The sequence below is a fragment of the Leiobunum rupestre genome, chromosome 5 (genome assembly GCF_980474605.1).
Source record: "Leiobunum rupestre chromosome 5, qqLeiRupe1.1.hap1, whole genome shotgun sequence".
Lineage (NCBI taxonomy): Eukaryota > Metazoa > Arthropoda > Arachnida > Opiliones > Sclerosomatidae > Leiobunum > Leiobunum rupestre.
In genome coordinates, this window is record NC_143388.1 from 62,487,480 (window position 1) to 62,506,390 (window position 18,911).

An 18,911-nucleotide genomic window follows, 5' to 3' on the forward strand; every position below is an offset into this window, starting at 1 on the left:
ATATATTCAAAGAGTGTATATTTTCGTGTTTTAATTCCCCCTCTTATGTTAAAAAAGCTAAAAGAACCATAATGGAGATGGCCTAACCATCATTATTGTCAAGTAAAACTATCCCCTCAGTCCCCCCCGAATTTTGTTCATTTTTGTATTTTAGTGTTTTTTTTTTTATAAAATTGAGTGTTAAATAAAGATTTTGTGATTGATTAACGACAAAGGGTTTCCATTCTGAATTCGAATCTCCCCCCAATTTTTCTTTTTTTTTCCCTGTATGTAACCCCCTCTCTCGGATTTAATTCACCCCACGATAAGGCCACGACTTGCATTGTGTCACCATGTTCCCCCGCCTTGGTGAATTAATATCTTTGAGCAAGGGCTAGGAATATTTCCGTCAATCATTACGACGAGAATTTCCCTAAAAAGGTTGCAAGGACCCCTCGATATAATTTCAGACCACTTAATTATATATAGTATCTATCTTTAAATTTAGTAAAGCGTAATATTCGGCCTACTATTACTATAAACACCCCCACGGTCCCACCCAAATTAATTGATCATTAGACTTATCATATTAAAATAATATTCATTTCAATCACTTTTCCTTAGTGGATTAGAAAAAAAATCTTTATTTTTTTAGAGTTTAATGAAAATTTCTAATGTTTTTCGCCGTAGCTACGACCACTGTGACAGCTTAATTCTGTTTCGTCGGGTATTCCACTGAACGGTTAATTTTTCCTTTTTCAAACTTTTAGTTTCAATCTGGTTAGTCACTTTCTCTGAGAGCGGAAAGTTCTGCATATCGAACCGCATAGTAAATTAACTTCAAGCAATCATGGCAAATTTAGAAAATATGAAACAATATTATACAACAATTTACTCTCAGACATATTCTCCGTGTGGGAAATTACTTGCAGCTGCAAATAATTATGGGAAAATAATGCTTTTTAAGTAAGTTTTGAGTTTTGTTTTCGTTGATTTAGTGGCAGCGTACGGTTAAATTTGAGACAAGTTACTTCGAATTTTATTCTTTTGTAGTAACATAGGCTTCACGACGCCAATTATTTTGTTTAGACGTAAACGCCACGAAAAATTGGATTAGTAATTACATTTTTCCTTAAATGCAAATATTATTGATTTTTATAGGAAATTCCTATTCATCAAATATTTATGGTACATATCGTATTTATATATTTTGAAACAGAGTGGGTGGTTTAAAAAAATTGATATTTCAAACTATAATTATTTTATTTGGTTAAATGATACTTTAAAGTTAATTAACAAATAGGAATAGTTTGAAATGTTTGTAAAAATTGCTTAACCCTCGTCCTTTTTCTATAGAGTAGTCCAAATACCCATTTTGTATTTATCTAGCTTTTTTATGTCTCAATCTGAACATGTAGTGTAGTCTAAGATATCCATTAATATTTACTGAAGTAGAATAGAAATTTTTGACAAAATTGAAATCTTACACTTGTTGAACGTACTTGATGATACATAATCTGATAATTGGCGAAACACAGAGTTGGCATTTTTTTGGATAGTTTTTACTAAAAATCCAAAAGAGTTTTTTCGTCCTATCATGGTAAGTTTTTAGGCCCAATTTCAATATCTTTTGTTAATCTGAAGCTGAGTACATTGTAGGGATGGAGAAGAAACAAATTTTTATTAAAGGCTTCTATCAGCGTCATAGCTGTGTTTGATAATATGTTCTATTGGCAAAATGGTGCTGTACTTCAGACTAGTTTATCTCATCATACTTCCGTCAAAGAACATTTATTTTTCTTATGAGGCTGGTGGAACTGGTTAAGTTACTTAATTTACATGAAATTGTTTAAAAAAACTTAAAATATATTTCAGTCTTTCGCCATTTCTTATCAACGATGAAACGTTTGTGCTTCAGAAACAACACAGCTTTCCAATATACCAGTTCGAAGGTAAAATATCTTTATAGTAAATACTTGACCAATAAAGTCTAATTAAAATTAATAATAAATAATTTTATAAATATTTACAGCACATAAATCTTGCACGTATACTATTGCAACAACAGATAATTTGTTACTAACGTGAGTAATACTGTGTTTGAGTCATTTTTTTATGAGGGGTTGGAGGATCTTTCCTACGATAGAGGCCATGGGGTTGAAGTAGTGTGTAAAAAAAGGTGCCTGGCAGCACTGCAAAACCGCCAAAGTGGCGGTTTTAGTACAGTGCTGCCAGGCACCTTTTTAAACGACTACCCAAAACAAAATTGACCAAATTTGAAATGCAATTTTGGCGCGCGCCACAACCACTACATTTCTTGGGCAGACAGCCTTATTTACATGCTTTTCTGCCCATGAAATGTAGCGGTATTTTCAGGCGCATAATCAATTTTAAAAGCCGTCAATGAAAATGGAAAAATAGGCCTTACCGCCTTGAGGCTAAGCCTCGGTGCGGGAAAGCTATTTAGCCATGTAAGAATTTTTTGAGCAAAATTTTATAAAGAAAAGTACAATATTTACCAAATGAATGCACATTTAACTTCAGTCGAGCAATATAAATTCAAAAAGGCAATTAATAAAACGCGTTATACTGTAAAATAGACCTAAGCCAATTCCCGAAATCATATACTAACTGACCACATGTACACCGTGTAATCGAAATGACGAAAGATATATCGATGATGCACAAGTCTGCCAGTCCATAAAAAAGGTCCTAAGGACTACTAGTCCATATTCCTAAGAGCTACTAGTCCAAATAAATGGTGCTAAGCCCCTAGCACCACCTATAACCACGAATACTGCGAATGGAGTCTTTTCTCATTGTAAAGGCCTCTGTTCTAGGAGCGTAAACCTCCGTGGTTTTACATGAAATAGTTGCCTACATGAAAACTGTGCCTACGTGCCTGCGGCGCGCCCGGCTAACCTAACCTAACCCAACCTAACCTAACCTTACCGTACCGTGGTTATATAGTACATTTTGTAATGGCCTCTCACATAGGACGCTCTCAGTCCTATGACAGAGGCCATTCCAACGTAACATCTTGCTATTGGCCTCTCATACAGGACGCTAGTTGTCCTATAACAGAGGCCATTCCAACGTAACATCTAGCTATTGGCCTCCCATATAGGATGCTAATTGTCCTATAATAAAGGCCTTTCCAACACTATTACCTTATATATATTGTACCTTTTATATATACCCCACTCAAAGCCCCAATTTTTACCCTTGATCCCGAAAGGAGGTTTATTAGACCTTATATATATTGTACCTTTTATATAGTACATTTTGTAATGGCCTCTCACATAGGACGCTCTCAGTCCTATGACAGAGGCCATTCCAACGTAACATCTTGCTATTGGCCTCTCATACAGGACGCTAGTTGTCCTATAACAGAGGCCATTCCAACGTAACATCTAGCTATTGGCCTCTCATACAGGACGCTAGTTGTCCTCTAACAGAGGCCATTCCAACGTAACATTAGCTATTGGCCTCTCATATAGGACGCTAATTGTCCTATAATAGAGGCCTTTTCAACACTATTATCTTATATATATATATTGTACCTTTTATATATACCCCACCCAAAGCCCCAATTTTTACCCTTGGTCCCGAAATGAGGTTTATTAGAGCTTTTATATATTGTACCTTTTATGTAGTACATTTTGTAACGGCATCTCTCATTTTTTGCCCATTTTCGACAAATATTGAAGAAAATATTGAAGGTGAAGAAACCCACCCAATTGGGCGGTTTTTTGTGGCAATTTTTGCAGTGTTACCTGGTTAAAACTTAAAAACACACTATTTCAACCCCTTGGCTTCTTTCATAGGAATGAACCGGGGTTGGAATCACTTCACGAGATCAAAAACTGAATTTTAGAATGTTATGATTTTATTGGGGATTTCATTTTCATTGTGGTTTTGTGATTTAAGAAATGATTTTCAAGAAGATTTTGGGATTTCCTTCCTGTAAAGTGTTCAGCAATTTATTTATATTCAAGCTCTCACTGAAATTTTATTAATAATATGATGTTAAATTGTTGTGGTTTTTTCAGGGGAAGTATTGGAGAGATTAATATTTGGAGTTGGAAAGATTTGAAGAAAAAAGAGGCGAAGCCCTTGACTTCTTCCCTCAAAATATCTCAAGGGTAAGCAACTTATTGTCAATTATTGACTTCTGGTAACTATCACAAGTTTTGCAATAAATTTTCTAGGGACAGTTTGACAAAGCCAGAAGTGAATTGCTTAGCAGTCGGATCAAAGGTAAGTTTTCAGTGTGTATATTGGATAAAAAAAACATTAATATATTCGTGAAAATATCTGATATTTTTTATAATTCCCTTTATGATTAAATGTGGAAGGAAACACGTGTAATTACAGTAATTTTGTAAGTACGCGAAGAAAATAACAATTTTACCCCCTTTAGAGGAATTTTCGGGTCACCCCACATTCTTGAGATTGAAGCTTCCAACCAACCAAAGACTAGAGCAATGTGATAATTTGTTAACCACTTTTTGAAATTATTAAACAATATTAATCAAATATCCAAAATATCATGATATTTATCATCTCTGCTATACTCAATGGCACCAAAGTCCACTTATAACTCGGGTCTTTCTGTGGTTTAAAGGGGCTATATTCTAAATCAAAAATACATCTGGTTATGAATATTATTAGTGCCAGTTACCCTTGTTTGATAAATTTCCTGGCAGAAATGTAAAATTAAGTGATCCACCACAAATTTTTTGCCTTTTTACTTTCATCAAATAGAATCCATAACACATTTTAGCAGACTTTTTGATTTAGAAGCGCAGGGCCACAGAATCATTTGATTTTTGAGGGTGTTACTGAATAGCATGTTTTGGGAAGCGGTAAGGGTTGTCTGAATTACATGATTGAAGAGGAAGAGCTACCTGAAATTCAGCACAAATTTTCCAAATTTATTATGTGGACCTTTAGTTTTGCAATATACTTAATCCTACTTTTTTATCGTCAACAAAAGTTTTATCCTGTAAGCTTGTATTACAATTAAATTAATTAATTATGCTAGAATATTTTTTGAAGCTTAGTTCAATGCTCAACTAAAAACAACTTTCTTTATCCTATAAATTGTTTCTAGGAGGCGAAAGAGGTGCTCTACGCTGGCTGTGGAGACAATAAAGTCTACTCCTTTGATATTGAAAGTGGATCCATCTTGGTATGTAGGTGTTTTATCCTCTTTTATCACATTTTTATCCTGCTTGCTCCTTTCCAAAGATTGAAGTTTAGCTTTATTTTGGTCATAAATATGTAACTCAACTATAACTGTAAATTAGAAAACAGATGAATTGGAGTGCTGAATAATACACTTGTTTTCTCGTTTCATATAATTTAAAACTAGATTGTGCTTAAGTGATTTTGTTATCTATGACAGTGATCATCATAGTTAAATTTGTTTAACAGACAATGGTGTTTGGTTTTTACTTCTTATTTTCATAGTCCACGTACGAAGGCCATGAAGATTACATTCACAGTATATGTCTCTCATCTTCTGGGCAAGAATGTGTTTCTGGAAGTGAAGATGGAAGTGTCAGAATTTGGGGTAAGTTCAGTGGTGTAAGTAGGCATTTCAAAGATGTTTATTGTAAAATGCAATTTTGGAAAGGGGTATTTCGTCCAAACCTTATAAGTAGCAAATAATAAATTAATACCTACAACCTGGGTTTTCAGTCCTGTCGCAGTTGGCAGGATGAGTTTCTAAGACTGAGTGTGCTAGATATCCTGAGGCCTAAGTGTTATTGTGTAGCCCTTCCTTCTTATTCAGTCTACTAAACCTTTATATTAACCAAAGGTCAAAAAATAGTAAACCCTAAAATCGCACACTAGGAAACACCCAAATGTCACAAACTGCCCTAAATGTCCCAATTAACAAGCAAACCCGCCCAAATATAAATAAAACCTTAAACTACCCAAGTTTAGGAAGGACATTCACTCTGTAAATAGACCTACCAGAAAATGGATTTAAGAAACCCCATTTAGTTTTCACACTGAAGATCTTCGATAATTTTCATGTTCTTCAGGAAATAGGTCTAGTTCCACCTAAAATCACTTATTTAGATGCTTAAAAAAAGAGCAAAGGAACTTCTATTTACAAGAAGGCTTCAGTTCTATTGAGAGGGGAAAGCGGGTTACTAAGCCTAGCTGTGAACTTCGACCTCACATCCATTGTGCGAGAAGGCTAAGTGTCAACTAGGAACAGAGTCTAGGTTAGTATGTGGCAAAATGAAATTTCCATTGTAAACCATTCCCATTTCTATGAGAATCACCATAATCATCATTAGATATTCCAAGTGTATACATTTATAGTTTCCTGATTATTTTATTAAAACCAAGCATGTTATATTATAATTTCAGATACAAGAAAGAAAGGTAAATCAGTTCACACCATTCACCCACACAAGGAGGAGGTAAGATTTCTAGTGTATATTAGATATTAGGAAAAAATCAGAGAAACTGGGAGATATTTGACAGAAAACTCTTGTACCCTGTTAAAATAATTAGTTAAATGTATTTTTATTTTATTTTAACCAAACTATATATACATATAGTTTAATATGTACTTTGAGCTTTAAATTAACAGAGAGCCGCAGCTAGCAAAGGTCACCATAGTTTCAAATAATTTTTTTTTAAATATACATGTTTCTTTCATTAAAATTTTATTATAAGGCTTATATTTATACTTTTAATTTTTGCCTTTTTTTAAATTTCGCAACTGTGTTGGTTATTTAGTGTGATCTAACCAGTTGACACAACCCTATATGTGGCTGGATAAAATATATATATTTTTAGAAATAATTGCAGTATTCAAATCCAATAACCCAGTATTATAATACTGGGTTATTGGATTTGAATACTGCAATTATTTCTAAAAACCATAAGAAATCGTCCACTGTTGTCAACTATTTAATTGATCCCTTGCTCTGGTTGATGTTGGTTAGTGGTTTAAAAAAGTAAAGATCAGAATTTCTTCTGTTTAGTCACTAAATCGACCACGATTTGGAAAATGGATCAGCTGTGTTGCTTTGGATTACAACGATGACTGGCTGGTTGGTATTTACTCTTAAATTTTTAATATGATGTAATCCAATTTCCTATAGTTTTCATTTCAAGGGTCCTGTAAGTTGTTTTTTCTGGTTAAAAGAAATTAGTGTCCCAATAATCATTGTACTATGGCCCAGATCTTGTCTCGACTGTATTATATTTAAAACCATATTCCAACTCCCATTTGTAATATTTGAAATGGGTGGATCTTTTCTTGGTATGCAGCTACATCTTTTTGTGTTTAATAGGTGTGTGGTGGAGGACCGACTTTGTGTTTGTGGCACATGAGATCTTTAAACCCTGCCATACCACTCAAAACAGACAACACCACCAACATTGCACTATTCTACGAAGACATGGTAAGATTATAGGACCTAGTTTTATTCCTAGACCTAGGAAATTATTGGTATACACTAGGTGTATGTTTGAAATGTCTGAGGAAGACTGGTAGCCTTGGGTGTCTCAAGTCCCATGATAATAATCAGCTAGCAGGGTTGGCTGGTTTAATCCACACTGGTTTAAACCATGTGATTTTATTAAAAAAATTATGTGTTATTTAATTAATTTAACTAAAAATTATTCCAAAATGTTTGTACATTTTCTTACCGAAATTATAACATTTCTAAATCCTATACTTCACTTTCATTTAGCTACTGATTTTCAAAAAGAATCCTTATTTTTGCATATGGTTTCTCCTATATTTTCCTTTAATTCGTTTGGAAATTTCCTATTTTTCTATAAATTTTTGAGGCATTTTCCTGGTCACCCTGCATTTATACAAAATCAAAAATTTTACTAAACTGAAACTTTGTAAAAAACTAAACCAAAACTAAAACTTAGTTCTGGTCATATTAATTTTTAGTTGATTGGTAATATGTAGGCACAGTTAAACAAAAGCGAAAAATAGTTTAAAAGTAAAATAAAGCAGTGTTTAAAAAAACCTGATTTAAACCAAAAAAACGGATTTTATTAAAAATAAAAATAAAAACGTGTCAGCTAGGCTAATATTAACCCAAGGCACCACTTTAGGCCTAGTCATATGTTAGTGTTTTGAGTGAGCATCAACCATCGAGAAATAACCCTTTGCCATGCATCAACTGTGTAATCAAGATAAACCGCGGATGCGATTTTTCTTATATTCAAACTATTTCATCTTATATATTCAGCCAGCGCTAAATTGTACAGCAGTCCGTCCTTCTTATACCTCTCATTTCAGTCGCTTTAAATATCTTGTACATAATAAACAGTATTTGTTTAAATCAATGTTACCTAACATTACATTGAATATTTTTTCAGTTATGGTAGGGTTCTGCCTAACTGAATTTGAAAATGTGTGATATATTATATTCAATATAGTTAGAAATAGAATTTGTTCATTAAAAATGTTGGGGGGATTTTGGGCGGGGGTAGTGTCTTGGGTGCAATTTTTCCGTATCCCATGCATATGACACTAGAAGCTTGGAGGAATAAAACAAGTATACAGGAGTTGCGGAAAGCTGCGAAATCGATTTCGTCAGTGACCGTGAACTCGCGCGAGACGGAGGGGTTCAAACGCGACTAGCGCCAACTGCATATGGAATTTTGCAATTATTCTCATTTTATAGCATTGTTTTCACGTCGTCTGGCTATCCGCAACTCCTGCATACTTGTTTTATTCCTCCAAGCTAGAAGACTGCACCCAATAAGCCATTTAGTAAGAGCTTTATAAATTTCTTCGTTTTTCTAATAAGCTATGTTTAAATGTTTATAATTTTTTAATTATTCTATTATAGGTGATATCTGGAGGTTCATCTCCCGCTGTTTTCCACTGGAGTTATTGTGGTGAAATCAAAGCGGAAGTGGCCTCTTCTGCAACGAGTGTTTACAGCATTGCCATTTCGGAGAAAACCCAACCTAAAGTAATTTTTGTATATTATCATATGTAATACAACCAAAGAATATACCTGCCAGGAATGAGAAGTGGAACTGTATTGGCCTTGGCTCTCTGATTGATGTGGCAATTTCTGGCAGATAAAATAAACTAGAAATAACCATCCTTTCGGGGATAAGAGGCAAACAGAGGTTACACTAGTAGAAAGAGCTACAGCTTCCATTCCATGGGATGTAAATTTTTTGATACAACTATAATTACTGAGATATTGTTACATTTAATCTGTTTTTGAATGTTCCCTGGGTCAGTCGTGTTACCATGAAAAATTTATTATGATGTTATTAGTAGGCTGTGCCAGCATGCCTAAAAAATGTAGTAAGCAAAAATTTAGGTCTCCAAGTAATTGTTTTTGTGCAATAGAGCCAAAAATGTTTTAAGCCTATTTTTGGCTTTATTTTACGAATTTAGAACCCATTGATTAAATATTTAAATATTTTAATTTTATAATAATTTTTTTCCACTGAAAATACTTGGGGGTGTCATATTAGTCTGCGGCCCCTTTGGTTCGCCATTGAAACTTAAGCAGACACAACTAGTTTTTCCTCATTGTTATTCATAAATTTCACTTTATAAATAATGATACTTGCATTTTAATATAATTTTGGTATCGTTTGCTTATATTTTTATTTAAAAATTGTTTCTTATAACTTTAATTGGTCTGTAGTAAACGCTAGATCATAGGCGCAACCTCTGAGAAGCTAATGCCGTTAATTGATTAAAAATCAATAAAATAAATAACATTAATCTAATTAATTTATAAATACAAGTTAACACTTGTAATTTGTTAGTACAATAATGCATTCAGGTACCTAATAATATGGAAGTATAGCCTTAATTAACCTTTTGTACCATCCTCGTATACTTTGTAGTGTATGTTTTTCTGCTTTTTAATAACAAAATGTAAAAGTAGATGGTGATGGTCAGTACCAAAGAGTGGCATGAGAAATTGAAAGCAAACGGAACTAATGCTACGAAATATGCAAGAAAGTGGTTTAGAATCTCGGAATTCCCATATCCTTAAATTGGAGTAATAATTTTTCCTTGTATAAGTATACAATATGTATCTCGGTGAGAAATCTTCCTATGCTAATACTTGAATCATTTAGGGAAGAAAACGTAGTGTGACCTTTTAAAACTAATAGATCAAGAAAATATGGTTAATAAATTGTTAATATATATATCTTCCTGTGTATTTTAACTTTTTCTATTGTCAGTTGCAGTAAAACACATTTGAGCCCATGATGAAGTGTATGTTTTTGTTTGGCAGAAAATATTTGGGTTTCATGTTTATAGCCTAGATGAGTATTTATCTTATATCAGTGGTGTGGTGTAGTCAGTGGCGGATACAGAAAAAACTCAAGGGGGGGGGCGCTAAAAGACATCTTGACCTATGGGTGTAATAACGAATCATCTAGTCACATGCAAAGCTTAAGCGTCAAGGAGGAAGGGGGGGGCGCCCCCTTTATGTATCTGCCATTGGGCGTAGTGTATTGTATGGTTGTTTGCACAAATATTTTTATTTTTACATTTTTTTAAATGGTGTGCCCCCCGAACCAAAATCCTGACTCCGCTACTGTCTTATATAGATATTTTAAATACTTGGCAGCCAAATACTTTTGCTAGTACCTATTATGATTTCTTGGTTTTACGAGTTCTTAAAAATTGATTTTAATTTTACATTTAATGTATTTTCTTTTTCTTTCCAGCTTTTAAGTATCAGTGGAACTTGCAATAAAATTGATGTATGCACTAACTTCATGTACCGAGATTTTTCATTAACGTGTGTCTGAATTTAATTATCATTATTTTTCCATGAAAAAATCACGAATTAAAAATTGACTTTGTTGGAGAATTAAAATTAACGATACTGACATACTCTTAATGACTTGTAAATAAATTTTAAATTTTCTTGTGTATGATTCTTGTAGATGTTAAGTAGAAAGAGTAAGTCATTTAGCTGGAAAAGTAAAAAATACGGGGTATTTTTTCATAAAATATTTAATGTATATTAATGAATAATAGACAGGTTAAAATGACTCGGAATCATTAAAAAATTTATGGGTTGAAAAATGCCATATTATAATTGGTCGAATATGTTACCACTAAGTACATATAGGGAGGAGCTATCTAAAATTAAGGCTCATATTTTCAAATAATTGTGGCCTTTAAACCTCTTCTATTATTGACGTAAATTTTAATTAAAAGGAATGTGCAGAATTAAAATATCCAAAAAGCAGTTATTAGATTTTAAAAAAAGCTGGCTTACAACATGATGGGATTTTAAAAGACGCATAGTACAGTCCAAAGCTATATTTATAAAATTCGGGAGTCCCACCTTATGATAAAAAAAATTTCATAATTCTTTAATTAGACCAGTATACAATTTGTCGGTTTCAAACGAAAATGACACGCAGTGCCTCTCGTGGTGCGATCATGCGTTATTTGGTTAAAAGTTTTTACCCGCCCCCATTGAAATTAATGTAAAGTTGGTGATAATTAAACGTTAATTAACCTACCAAATGGTATATGAAATATTCCACTGACAATTTTTTCCGTTTATATGAACTTAAATGTAATATAAAATCGTCTTGAAAAATCGTTTATCGCGTTGTAATGATCAAAAATAATATTTTTAACGCGTCATGTAGATAATCGAACATTACTCGTTTAGGTAAAGTTTGCGTTTGCAACGCGCGTATTAGAAAGCAAAATGAGATTTTAGAAAGTAGGTTGTAATTCGGAACGATATTAATACTTTTCGCGAATTTTGTCATCAGTGAATTATAAATATGACTTGAAATAAGTTTCCAGGTTTATTTAAAAGCTAGTTTCATAAGTTTTCATCCATTGGTTCGTTCACAATGTATCTTTAAAGTAAACGAAAATTTGAAGGCAGTGACTCTTGCCCAGCCTTAAGCCTCGGTTTAATCTACCGCGTATTTTGAAACTCAAAAACCCGAGTACTATCTTTAAATGATGGCGAACGCTAATTGTAAAACGAAACAAATAACGAAATGGCGTTAAATGGATTTAGAACATATTTCGTTATTTGTTTCTTATAACAAGGAGCGTTTGGGTTTTTCCGTTTGAAAATACGCGGCAGATTAAACCGAGGCTTAGTACTGGGCAAGATTCACTGCCTTTCATTTGCTTTCTAATACGCGGGTTGACCACGCAAACTTTACCTAGACGAGCAGATGCTCGATTATCTACATGACGTGGGAAATATAATATTTTTGAAGGTTATAAAGCGATAAAGGATTTTTCAAGACGATTTTATATTACATTTAAGTTCATATTAACGGGAAAAATTGTCAGTGGAATATTTCATATACCATTTGGTAGGTTAATTAACGTTTAATTATCGCCAACTTTACATTAATTTCAATGGGGGCGGGTAGAAACTTTTAACCAAGTTACGCGCGAGCTCGCCACGAGAGGCGCTGCACGTCGATCGCTCGCTCCCAATAGTGATTCCGAATCAAGGAATCTGGAATCAAGATTCTTGATTTTGCTAAGATTCTAGATTCTAGCCAGATTCCATGATTCCTTAATATTCCGTGATTCCCCTCTTGATTCTTTGATTCTTATTTGATTCCGTGATTCTTGTTCGGCTACACACTTGTACAAGGTTGCTTGATTCATCTATTCGCAACCAAAACCAATCTACCTTTTTGAATATTATAGAAAAGGCGGTGTGACTAGGCAAATGACCAGTTAAAAAGTGTCTAGGTCAGTTTAAAAATTAAATCGAAGGTGGTCAGATGAGGGGTCAGTGGTTCACTGACCCACTTAATAAAAGGGTCATAATTTCGCACAGGAAATTGTAATAATTCGAAGGCCGGTGTGGCCTTTAATTCAACTTGGTCCACGGATACATATTATGGATTAGCTCAGGTATTTCAGGGCACGGGGTCGAAGGCTAAGTCTATGGTCACTGCCACTCACTGGTTCAATTTAAAAAGTTCCTTATTTCCAACCCTGTAAAGGGGCTCACTTAACTTTCCGTCTGCTTGAGATTCAAACCTCGCCTTCAAAGTTACAAATTCGAGCCAACGCCGGGAGTAGGGGCTCACTCCTGTACTCCCTAGCGTCCGGGAGATAGAGTTTGTGGATGGCAGTGTGAGGACGACCACCAATCCCCCAACGGGTGGTCGGCATACTTCCGCCACTGGCCGTTACACATATCTCGCCCTGATTAATCAAATGGACGAGAGGACTGAACTGTCCCACACGTTACAATCGAATAAAAAAATTAGAGCCAACCAAATGATAATCGATTGTAATACGCCCGAGAATATGACGAGCTAATACCGAGGCTAATACGCTCGGTAATACGAATACGATTCAACTATAGCCACGTTCACACATACGCGATACGTCTAAAAAGGTTTCGAAGCTCTTCAAATCGTTTTCGACCATAAGTGTGAAACTAGTTAAATAAGAGAGAATTTATAATATAACATTACAAATTATCTCTGGTTAAATCGCTTAAATCTCTAAAAAACTGATTTCGGGCCTTAAAGCAAGTGTCGGCTCGACGCCAAGTAGCTCTTTTTTCAACAGATGTCGCTATCGTTGACACCAAAACAAGATAGTTAAGTGACATTTTGACCCAAAAGGCAATAATTATAGGTCCACCTCGCGTTGATTGGATCGTTTGAAAATTGGTGAATAACATAAATTACCGCAATTATAAACAATATTTTTACATGGGAATCTGGGATATATAATTTAGGTTAAAGTACACTAAATAGACTATAATTTGTTTAATTAAAATACTCAACAACGGCTCTCTGACGACGTTATCATGGGGGGTGTATATGGCTGGAACACCATGTAAAGGGACTAATTCACTACAATACCATAAAGTAAAACAAAAGGCTCAAACAGACGTCCGGAAAGAGTTAAGGCGGATGCACACATAGCCTTCGCGCGCGCAATTTTGCTAGCAAATCACGTCGCGTCGCGTGACTTAAATAGAATGGAAGTCATGGCGCATGTGCGCGTGCGCGAAAATTCGCAGGTGAAATCGTGTGTTTGGGCCTTTATAGTCAGGCTTGAATGGTTTTACGTAAAATGTCACATGTGGCCGCAACGACGTCGGAGTATCCGGCGTGTACCGCACTGAGGACGTCTACTAGATTGGTCGGAAGAGCCCTAGAAGTAAGTGCCCGAAGAAGAAAAGCCCGAGCCCTCCGTCGCGATAGGCAAGCGAATAAGGCGTGGGAAGCGTAATCCACTGCGGCTCCACACTGAGCGCAGGAGGCCATGGGACTTAGATTAAAGCGATGGAGAACCACCCTAGTGGGAAATCTGCGCGTGAGTAGCGTGTCATCCCGCCGCGTTCAAAGTTATCCGCATAATGGCTTGAGAGCCAGAAAAGGCTTCACGTCTAGAAGAGGCCATTGTGTCCAAGTTACTGACCACTCTTGAGTCGTTGCTGATGAAATTGCCCTGCGGCAGGCGCTTTTTTCCTACGCGAGGAGGAAGTTCACCTTTGGTGGGCGTAGAAGCTTAGTAACTCCCGCCAGACGGTCCGCCATTTCATTGCCCGGAATTCCAACATGAGCCGGACATCGCAGGAGAGTTATGGGTCACTGGTATCCATCATAAAGGTCGTGAATGGTGGTGACCACCGGGTCCGTAGAACGAGAGTGAAGCTGCGTGAGAGCGCTTTTCGAATCCGAGCAAATAACCAAAGTGCCTTGGAGGTTTACCGACGCGTAAGACAAAAACATTTGAATAGCGAAGAGTTCGATCCTATGTATGGGATGACCGGAATCCACAAGACACGTCGCACCGACATTGATAACCGGGATCACGAAAGCCACACCCGAGCCCTCAGACAACGAGCCGTCGGTACAGATGACTGTAGCGTTCTTTCCGTGAGATTTTAGAGCCGCGAGGAAAAGTTGTCGCAGCATATCCGAACTGTTGTCCTCCTTAGCGGTAGTGAGCCAAGTCGAGAGAATCGTCGCGGCGGGTGGTTGCCAGGACGGCGAATCCTTGGAAGACAAATGGCGACGGGAGGTATTGAAGACACAGCTCAGGTTGTTGGCCTGTGCCAAACGCCAAGCCCTGAGGAGGAATGGTAAGCGATGTTCCAAAGTCTCGAGAGGAGACAATCCTTCCCTCAAAAAGGAGGTGTAGTAAGCAGTGTGTCCGAATTTATAGCCCGGTGTACCTAGTAACAGAGGCCATACCACCGGAGGTCCATCATCATAGTGCCCTACGCCAGCGTCCACCTAGCCCAGACAGGTGACAAATCCAGCATGGGTAGTAGAACCCTACTACTGATGGTCGCACCTTTGACGCAAGCCACTGAACCCAGCAGAAGGTGCAGCAATGGGTGGACCAATCCCCACTTAGCAGTGGGATTAAGAGTGGATGCTGTAGCAACTCCAGCCGACACCCCACCTACGTAGGTAAAGAGTCAAACCCTTTGGAGAGAGCTCCTAAAGGGGAATGACGAGCACGCAGCAGTCCTAGTAACCCGGCACAGCTGGCACTGGAGATCCCGGTGTGACTCCAATAGGACGGGAAACAGGACCGCCTTGCCCTCATACGGAGGCCCGCCGCCTCACAGCAGGCTTCCCAATCCGCCGAGGCGGTCAGTTTGCACGGACCCTCTCCGTTAGCCTTTGCCGAAACTCAGTTTCCAGCCCTTACCTGACCGAAGTCGGAGGTGGAGTAAGCAGGAGTGTCCGCCGCGCCGCACGGAGTGAGGTTGAGGAGGTCCAACAAATGGCCGTTGAGGGCGCGACCCCAAGGATGACTCTGAGAGCTGCATTTTGAACCTTGTCGAGCTAAGCAAAAACAGTGGAGGTGACCGACGCATAGAGAGAGCTGGAATTATCCATCCTGGAGCGAATGAGATGGGTATAAAGCAGTCTAAGGACTGCTCCTGTCGGCTCCCCAGCCAGTCGCCGAAACCGCCCTCATAAGATTGAGACGCTCCAGAGAAGTCGAGATCAGCCCTTCGATCTGGGCCACCCATTAGAGACTGTCGTCTATAGTAACCCCTAGATATCTGTATGACGTCACCCTCGACAGGATATTGCGTCCTAGCTGAAGTTGAAAAGCGTCCGGAATCTGTTTGATCTTGAATAGAACCATGTATTTTCATTTCAGCGGCTGGAAGTTTAGGCCCCATCTTACGCCATAGGACGAAACATTGTCCAGGGCGACCTGCATGGTCGTATATAGACGCTCAAAGTTCCGACCGCATATCCAGGTGGCAAAATCATCTGCGTGTTCACCTTGGTCGACCGCCCTGGGACATAGCAAGGGAATCCCATTCAGCATGATTCTGAAGAGGAGGGGATTTACCGAGCTGCCCTAAGGGACGCCCTGCTTAACCGTAAAAGGTTGACTCGCACTTGGGAGGTAAGATCATCATGATTTCCCAGGTTCAGGAGGAGAGAGATATCTCTGTATGAATCAGCAGAAGTGGGGGACTTGCCCGCCTTTAAGATCGGATGGAGGATGGCTGGCTTGCCCCTCGACGGCATGATGCTCGCCTCCCACAGGCTGTTGTAGAAACTCAGAAGTGCTGTGCGGAACGCCGTAGTAGTATTTTTGATAATAAGGTTAGAAATGTTGTCCACGCCCAGAGCCGTATTGCGTAACCGGGATATGACCGCATATAGTTCCTCTGCCGAGAATGGGCCATTGGCGGGGGATGTATGTCAGCACCAGCTGAGGATGCCAAACACTCCACAACCTTTTTCTGGTCAGTGAGTATTTCAGACCCATTATGGAGCGTAAGGAGCTTCCTGGGGCGGGGGTGGGAGAGAAACGCGGTCCGCGCGGAACACATCATAAAATCCAAAGTGGACGTTAAAATTTAACTTCACTTTTCTTTAATAGATGGCATCGCCATGGATGAATATCCTTACAAAATTATTTAATCCATGGCACCGCGGTCTCCACCATAGAAATCTCATAGGTAACTAGAACGCTGCCGCCTACGGCCGAGCTTGTCGCCAGTTCGTTTTGAACCTTCAGCCAATGAGAGGGCGTAGAGTGGTTCCGCCAAGGAGGATAATAATCCTCCTTGGTTCCGCTACTATTGCGGGATTCGAGGGCGCTAGGTGACGTCATTATCTCTGGTGACGTTAAACTCTTGGCAGAATCACTCTTTGAGCTCTGATTGGCTGAGATCTGGCTATCGTCTGCCACGGCGTTTGGTCCATTTGCCAGTTACACGGCAGCATTCTAGTTACCTATGAGATTTCTATGGTCTCCACTCAAGTCATTTTTTTTCGAAGAATAAGATAGATTCATGGCCATCTCTAATAACAGGGGCCTTTTCGAATCATAATACAGATGGCAATGATAGAGCCGACAGTTGCTGTAAGTGTGACCGAGGCTTATGACTGTGATTTTTTAAATCAATTTTAGATTCCGTGATTAATCTGTGATTCCGTGATTCGTATGTGATTCATCGATTCGAATAGGATTCCAAGATTCGAATATTCTAGAGATTCCTGATTAGATTCTTGATATTCGGAATCACGGAATCAAGGTCCGTACGAGATTCCTCGAAGTGACGGACCCCTCGAGTATAGTAGTCTCATTTTTTTGCATTCGTGGTTGTAACTTACGTGTGGGACAAATTCAGGACGAAGTCAATCTGCCAGAATCTGGAATGTCTTCAAAAATATTTGTAAGATATGCAGCAGGGTACGCGACGAATTAAATAAAAAGGATAAACAACACTAATAATGTATTTCCGTTATTGTTATTTAATTTAACAAAAATTGACACGTGTCATCGCTTTCAAATTTACATGGTTTATACTATTGAACGCGGCCTGTCGAATGGCGTAATAATTTCCTGGGTAGCTGTTATAGAAGAATCGTAATAATTAATTAAAACCTACCTCACGTTTCAACTATAAGAAGCGGAAAACGGTTAATCTGTAAACTATTTAAGTTTAATTTATTAAAAATTGACACGTGTCATCGCTTTCAAATTTACATGGTTTGTACTATTCAAAGCGTCCTGTCAAATGGCGTAACAATTTCCGGGGTAACTGTTATAGAAGAATCGTAATAATTAATTTAAACCTACCCGACGTTCCAACTATAAGAAGCGGGAAATTGGTTATTATGTTAACTATTCAATTTCAATTTAATAAAAATTGAAACGTGTCATCGCTTTCAAATTTACAAGTTGGAACGTGAGCTAGGTTTAAATGAATTATTACGATTCTTCTATAACAGCTACCCCGGGAAATTGTTACGCCATTCGACAGGCCGCTTTCAATAGTACAAACCATGTAAATTTGAAAGCGATGACATGTGTCATTTTTTTAGTAAATTAAATTTAAATAACAATAACGGAAATACATTATTAGTATTGTTTATCGTTTTTATTTAATTCGTCGCGCACCCGGCTGCATCTGTTACAAATATTTTTGAAGACATTCCAGATTCTGGCAGAATGACTCTGGTCAAATTCAGTCCGCTCGTCCACTGATTAATCAGGGCGAGATATGTGTAACGGCCACGTCAACGGGGGGATACGTGGGGACACCCGTGGCGGAAGTATTCCGACCACACGTTGGGGGATTGGTGGTCGTCCTCACACGGCCATCCACAAACTCTGCCTCCCAGACGCTTTGGATTACAGGACAGGCTTGGAAATAAGCGGTGGTCACTGGGTCAAAATACCAGTTTATTAATTGCTCAGACCAGTTTTTTTATTCAAAAGATAGGGGTTCACTGGTCCAGTGTCCAGTTTATTAATTCAAAATTATCTACCGTATTATCAAAGATAAAATAACTACGTACCCTATATTCGAAATCAAGCTCCTTTCACCAAAGATAATTTAAACTCGTACCCTAGATTCGAATACTGAGAGCTTTCCCATTGACGGTTTTGTTACGAAGCGTTAACCCTTTTCCGGCACGTGACC

The 18,911-nt window shown here is 37.7% G+C and overlaps 1 protein-coding gene across 1 annotated transcript; it reads left to right on the forward strand.

Moving 5' to 3' along the window:
* The first annotated feature begins 813 nt into the window (after positions 1-813).
* thoc6 (THO complex subunit 6) lies at positions 814-10,865 on the forward strand. Its single transcript, XM_090174724.1, has 12 exons — positions 814-945; positions 1,855-1,931; positions 2,012-2,063; positions 4,032-4,124; positions 4,191-4,239; positions 5,096-5,173; positions 5,455-5,557; positions 6,370-6,422; positions 6,993-7,061; positions 7,305-7,415; positions 8,829-8,954; positions 10,693-10,865. The coding sequence occupies exons 1-12, from the start codon at positions 830-832 to the stop codon at positions 10,774-10,776; spliced, it is 1,011 nt and encodes a 336-aa protein (XP_090030850.1). The 5' UTR covers positions 814-829; the 3' UTR covers positions 10,777-10,865.
* The last annotated feature ends 8,046 nt before the right edge of the window (positions 10,866-18,911 follow it).

What these genes read in the sequence shown, in the direction of transcription:
- thoc6 (XM_090174724.1), top strand. Translation starts at nt 830, where the DNA reads ATGGCAAATTTAGAAAATATGAAACAATATTATACAACAATTTACTCT. An exon ending in TTCACCCACACAAGGAGGAG is followed by an intron (nt 6,423 to 6,992) that starts GTAAGATTTCTA and finishes TCTTCTGTTTAG; the next exon opens with TCACTAAATCGACCACGATT. An exon ending in CACTATTCTACGAAGACATG is followed by an intron (nt 7,416 to 8,828) that starts GTAAGATTATAG and finishes ATTCTATTATAG; the next exon opens with GTGATATCTGGAGGTTCATC.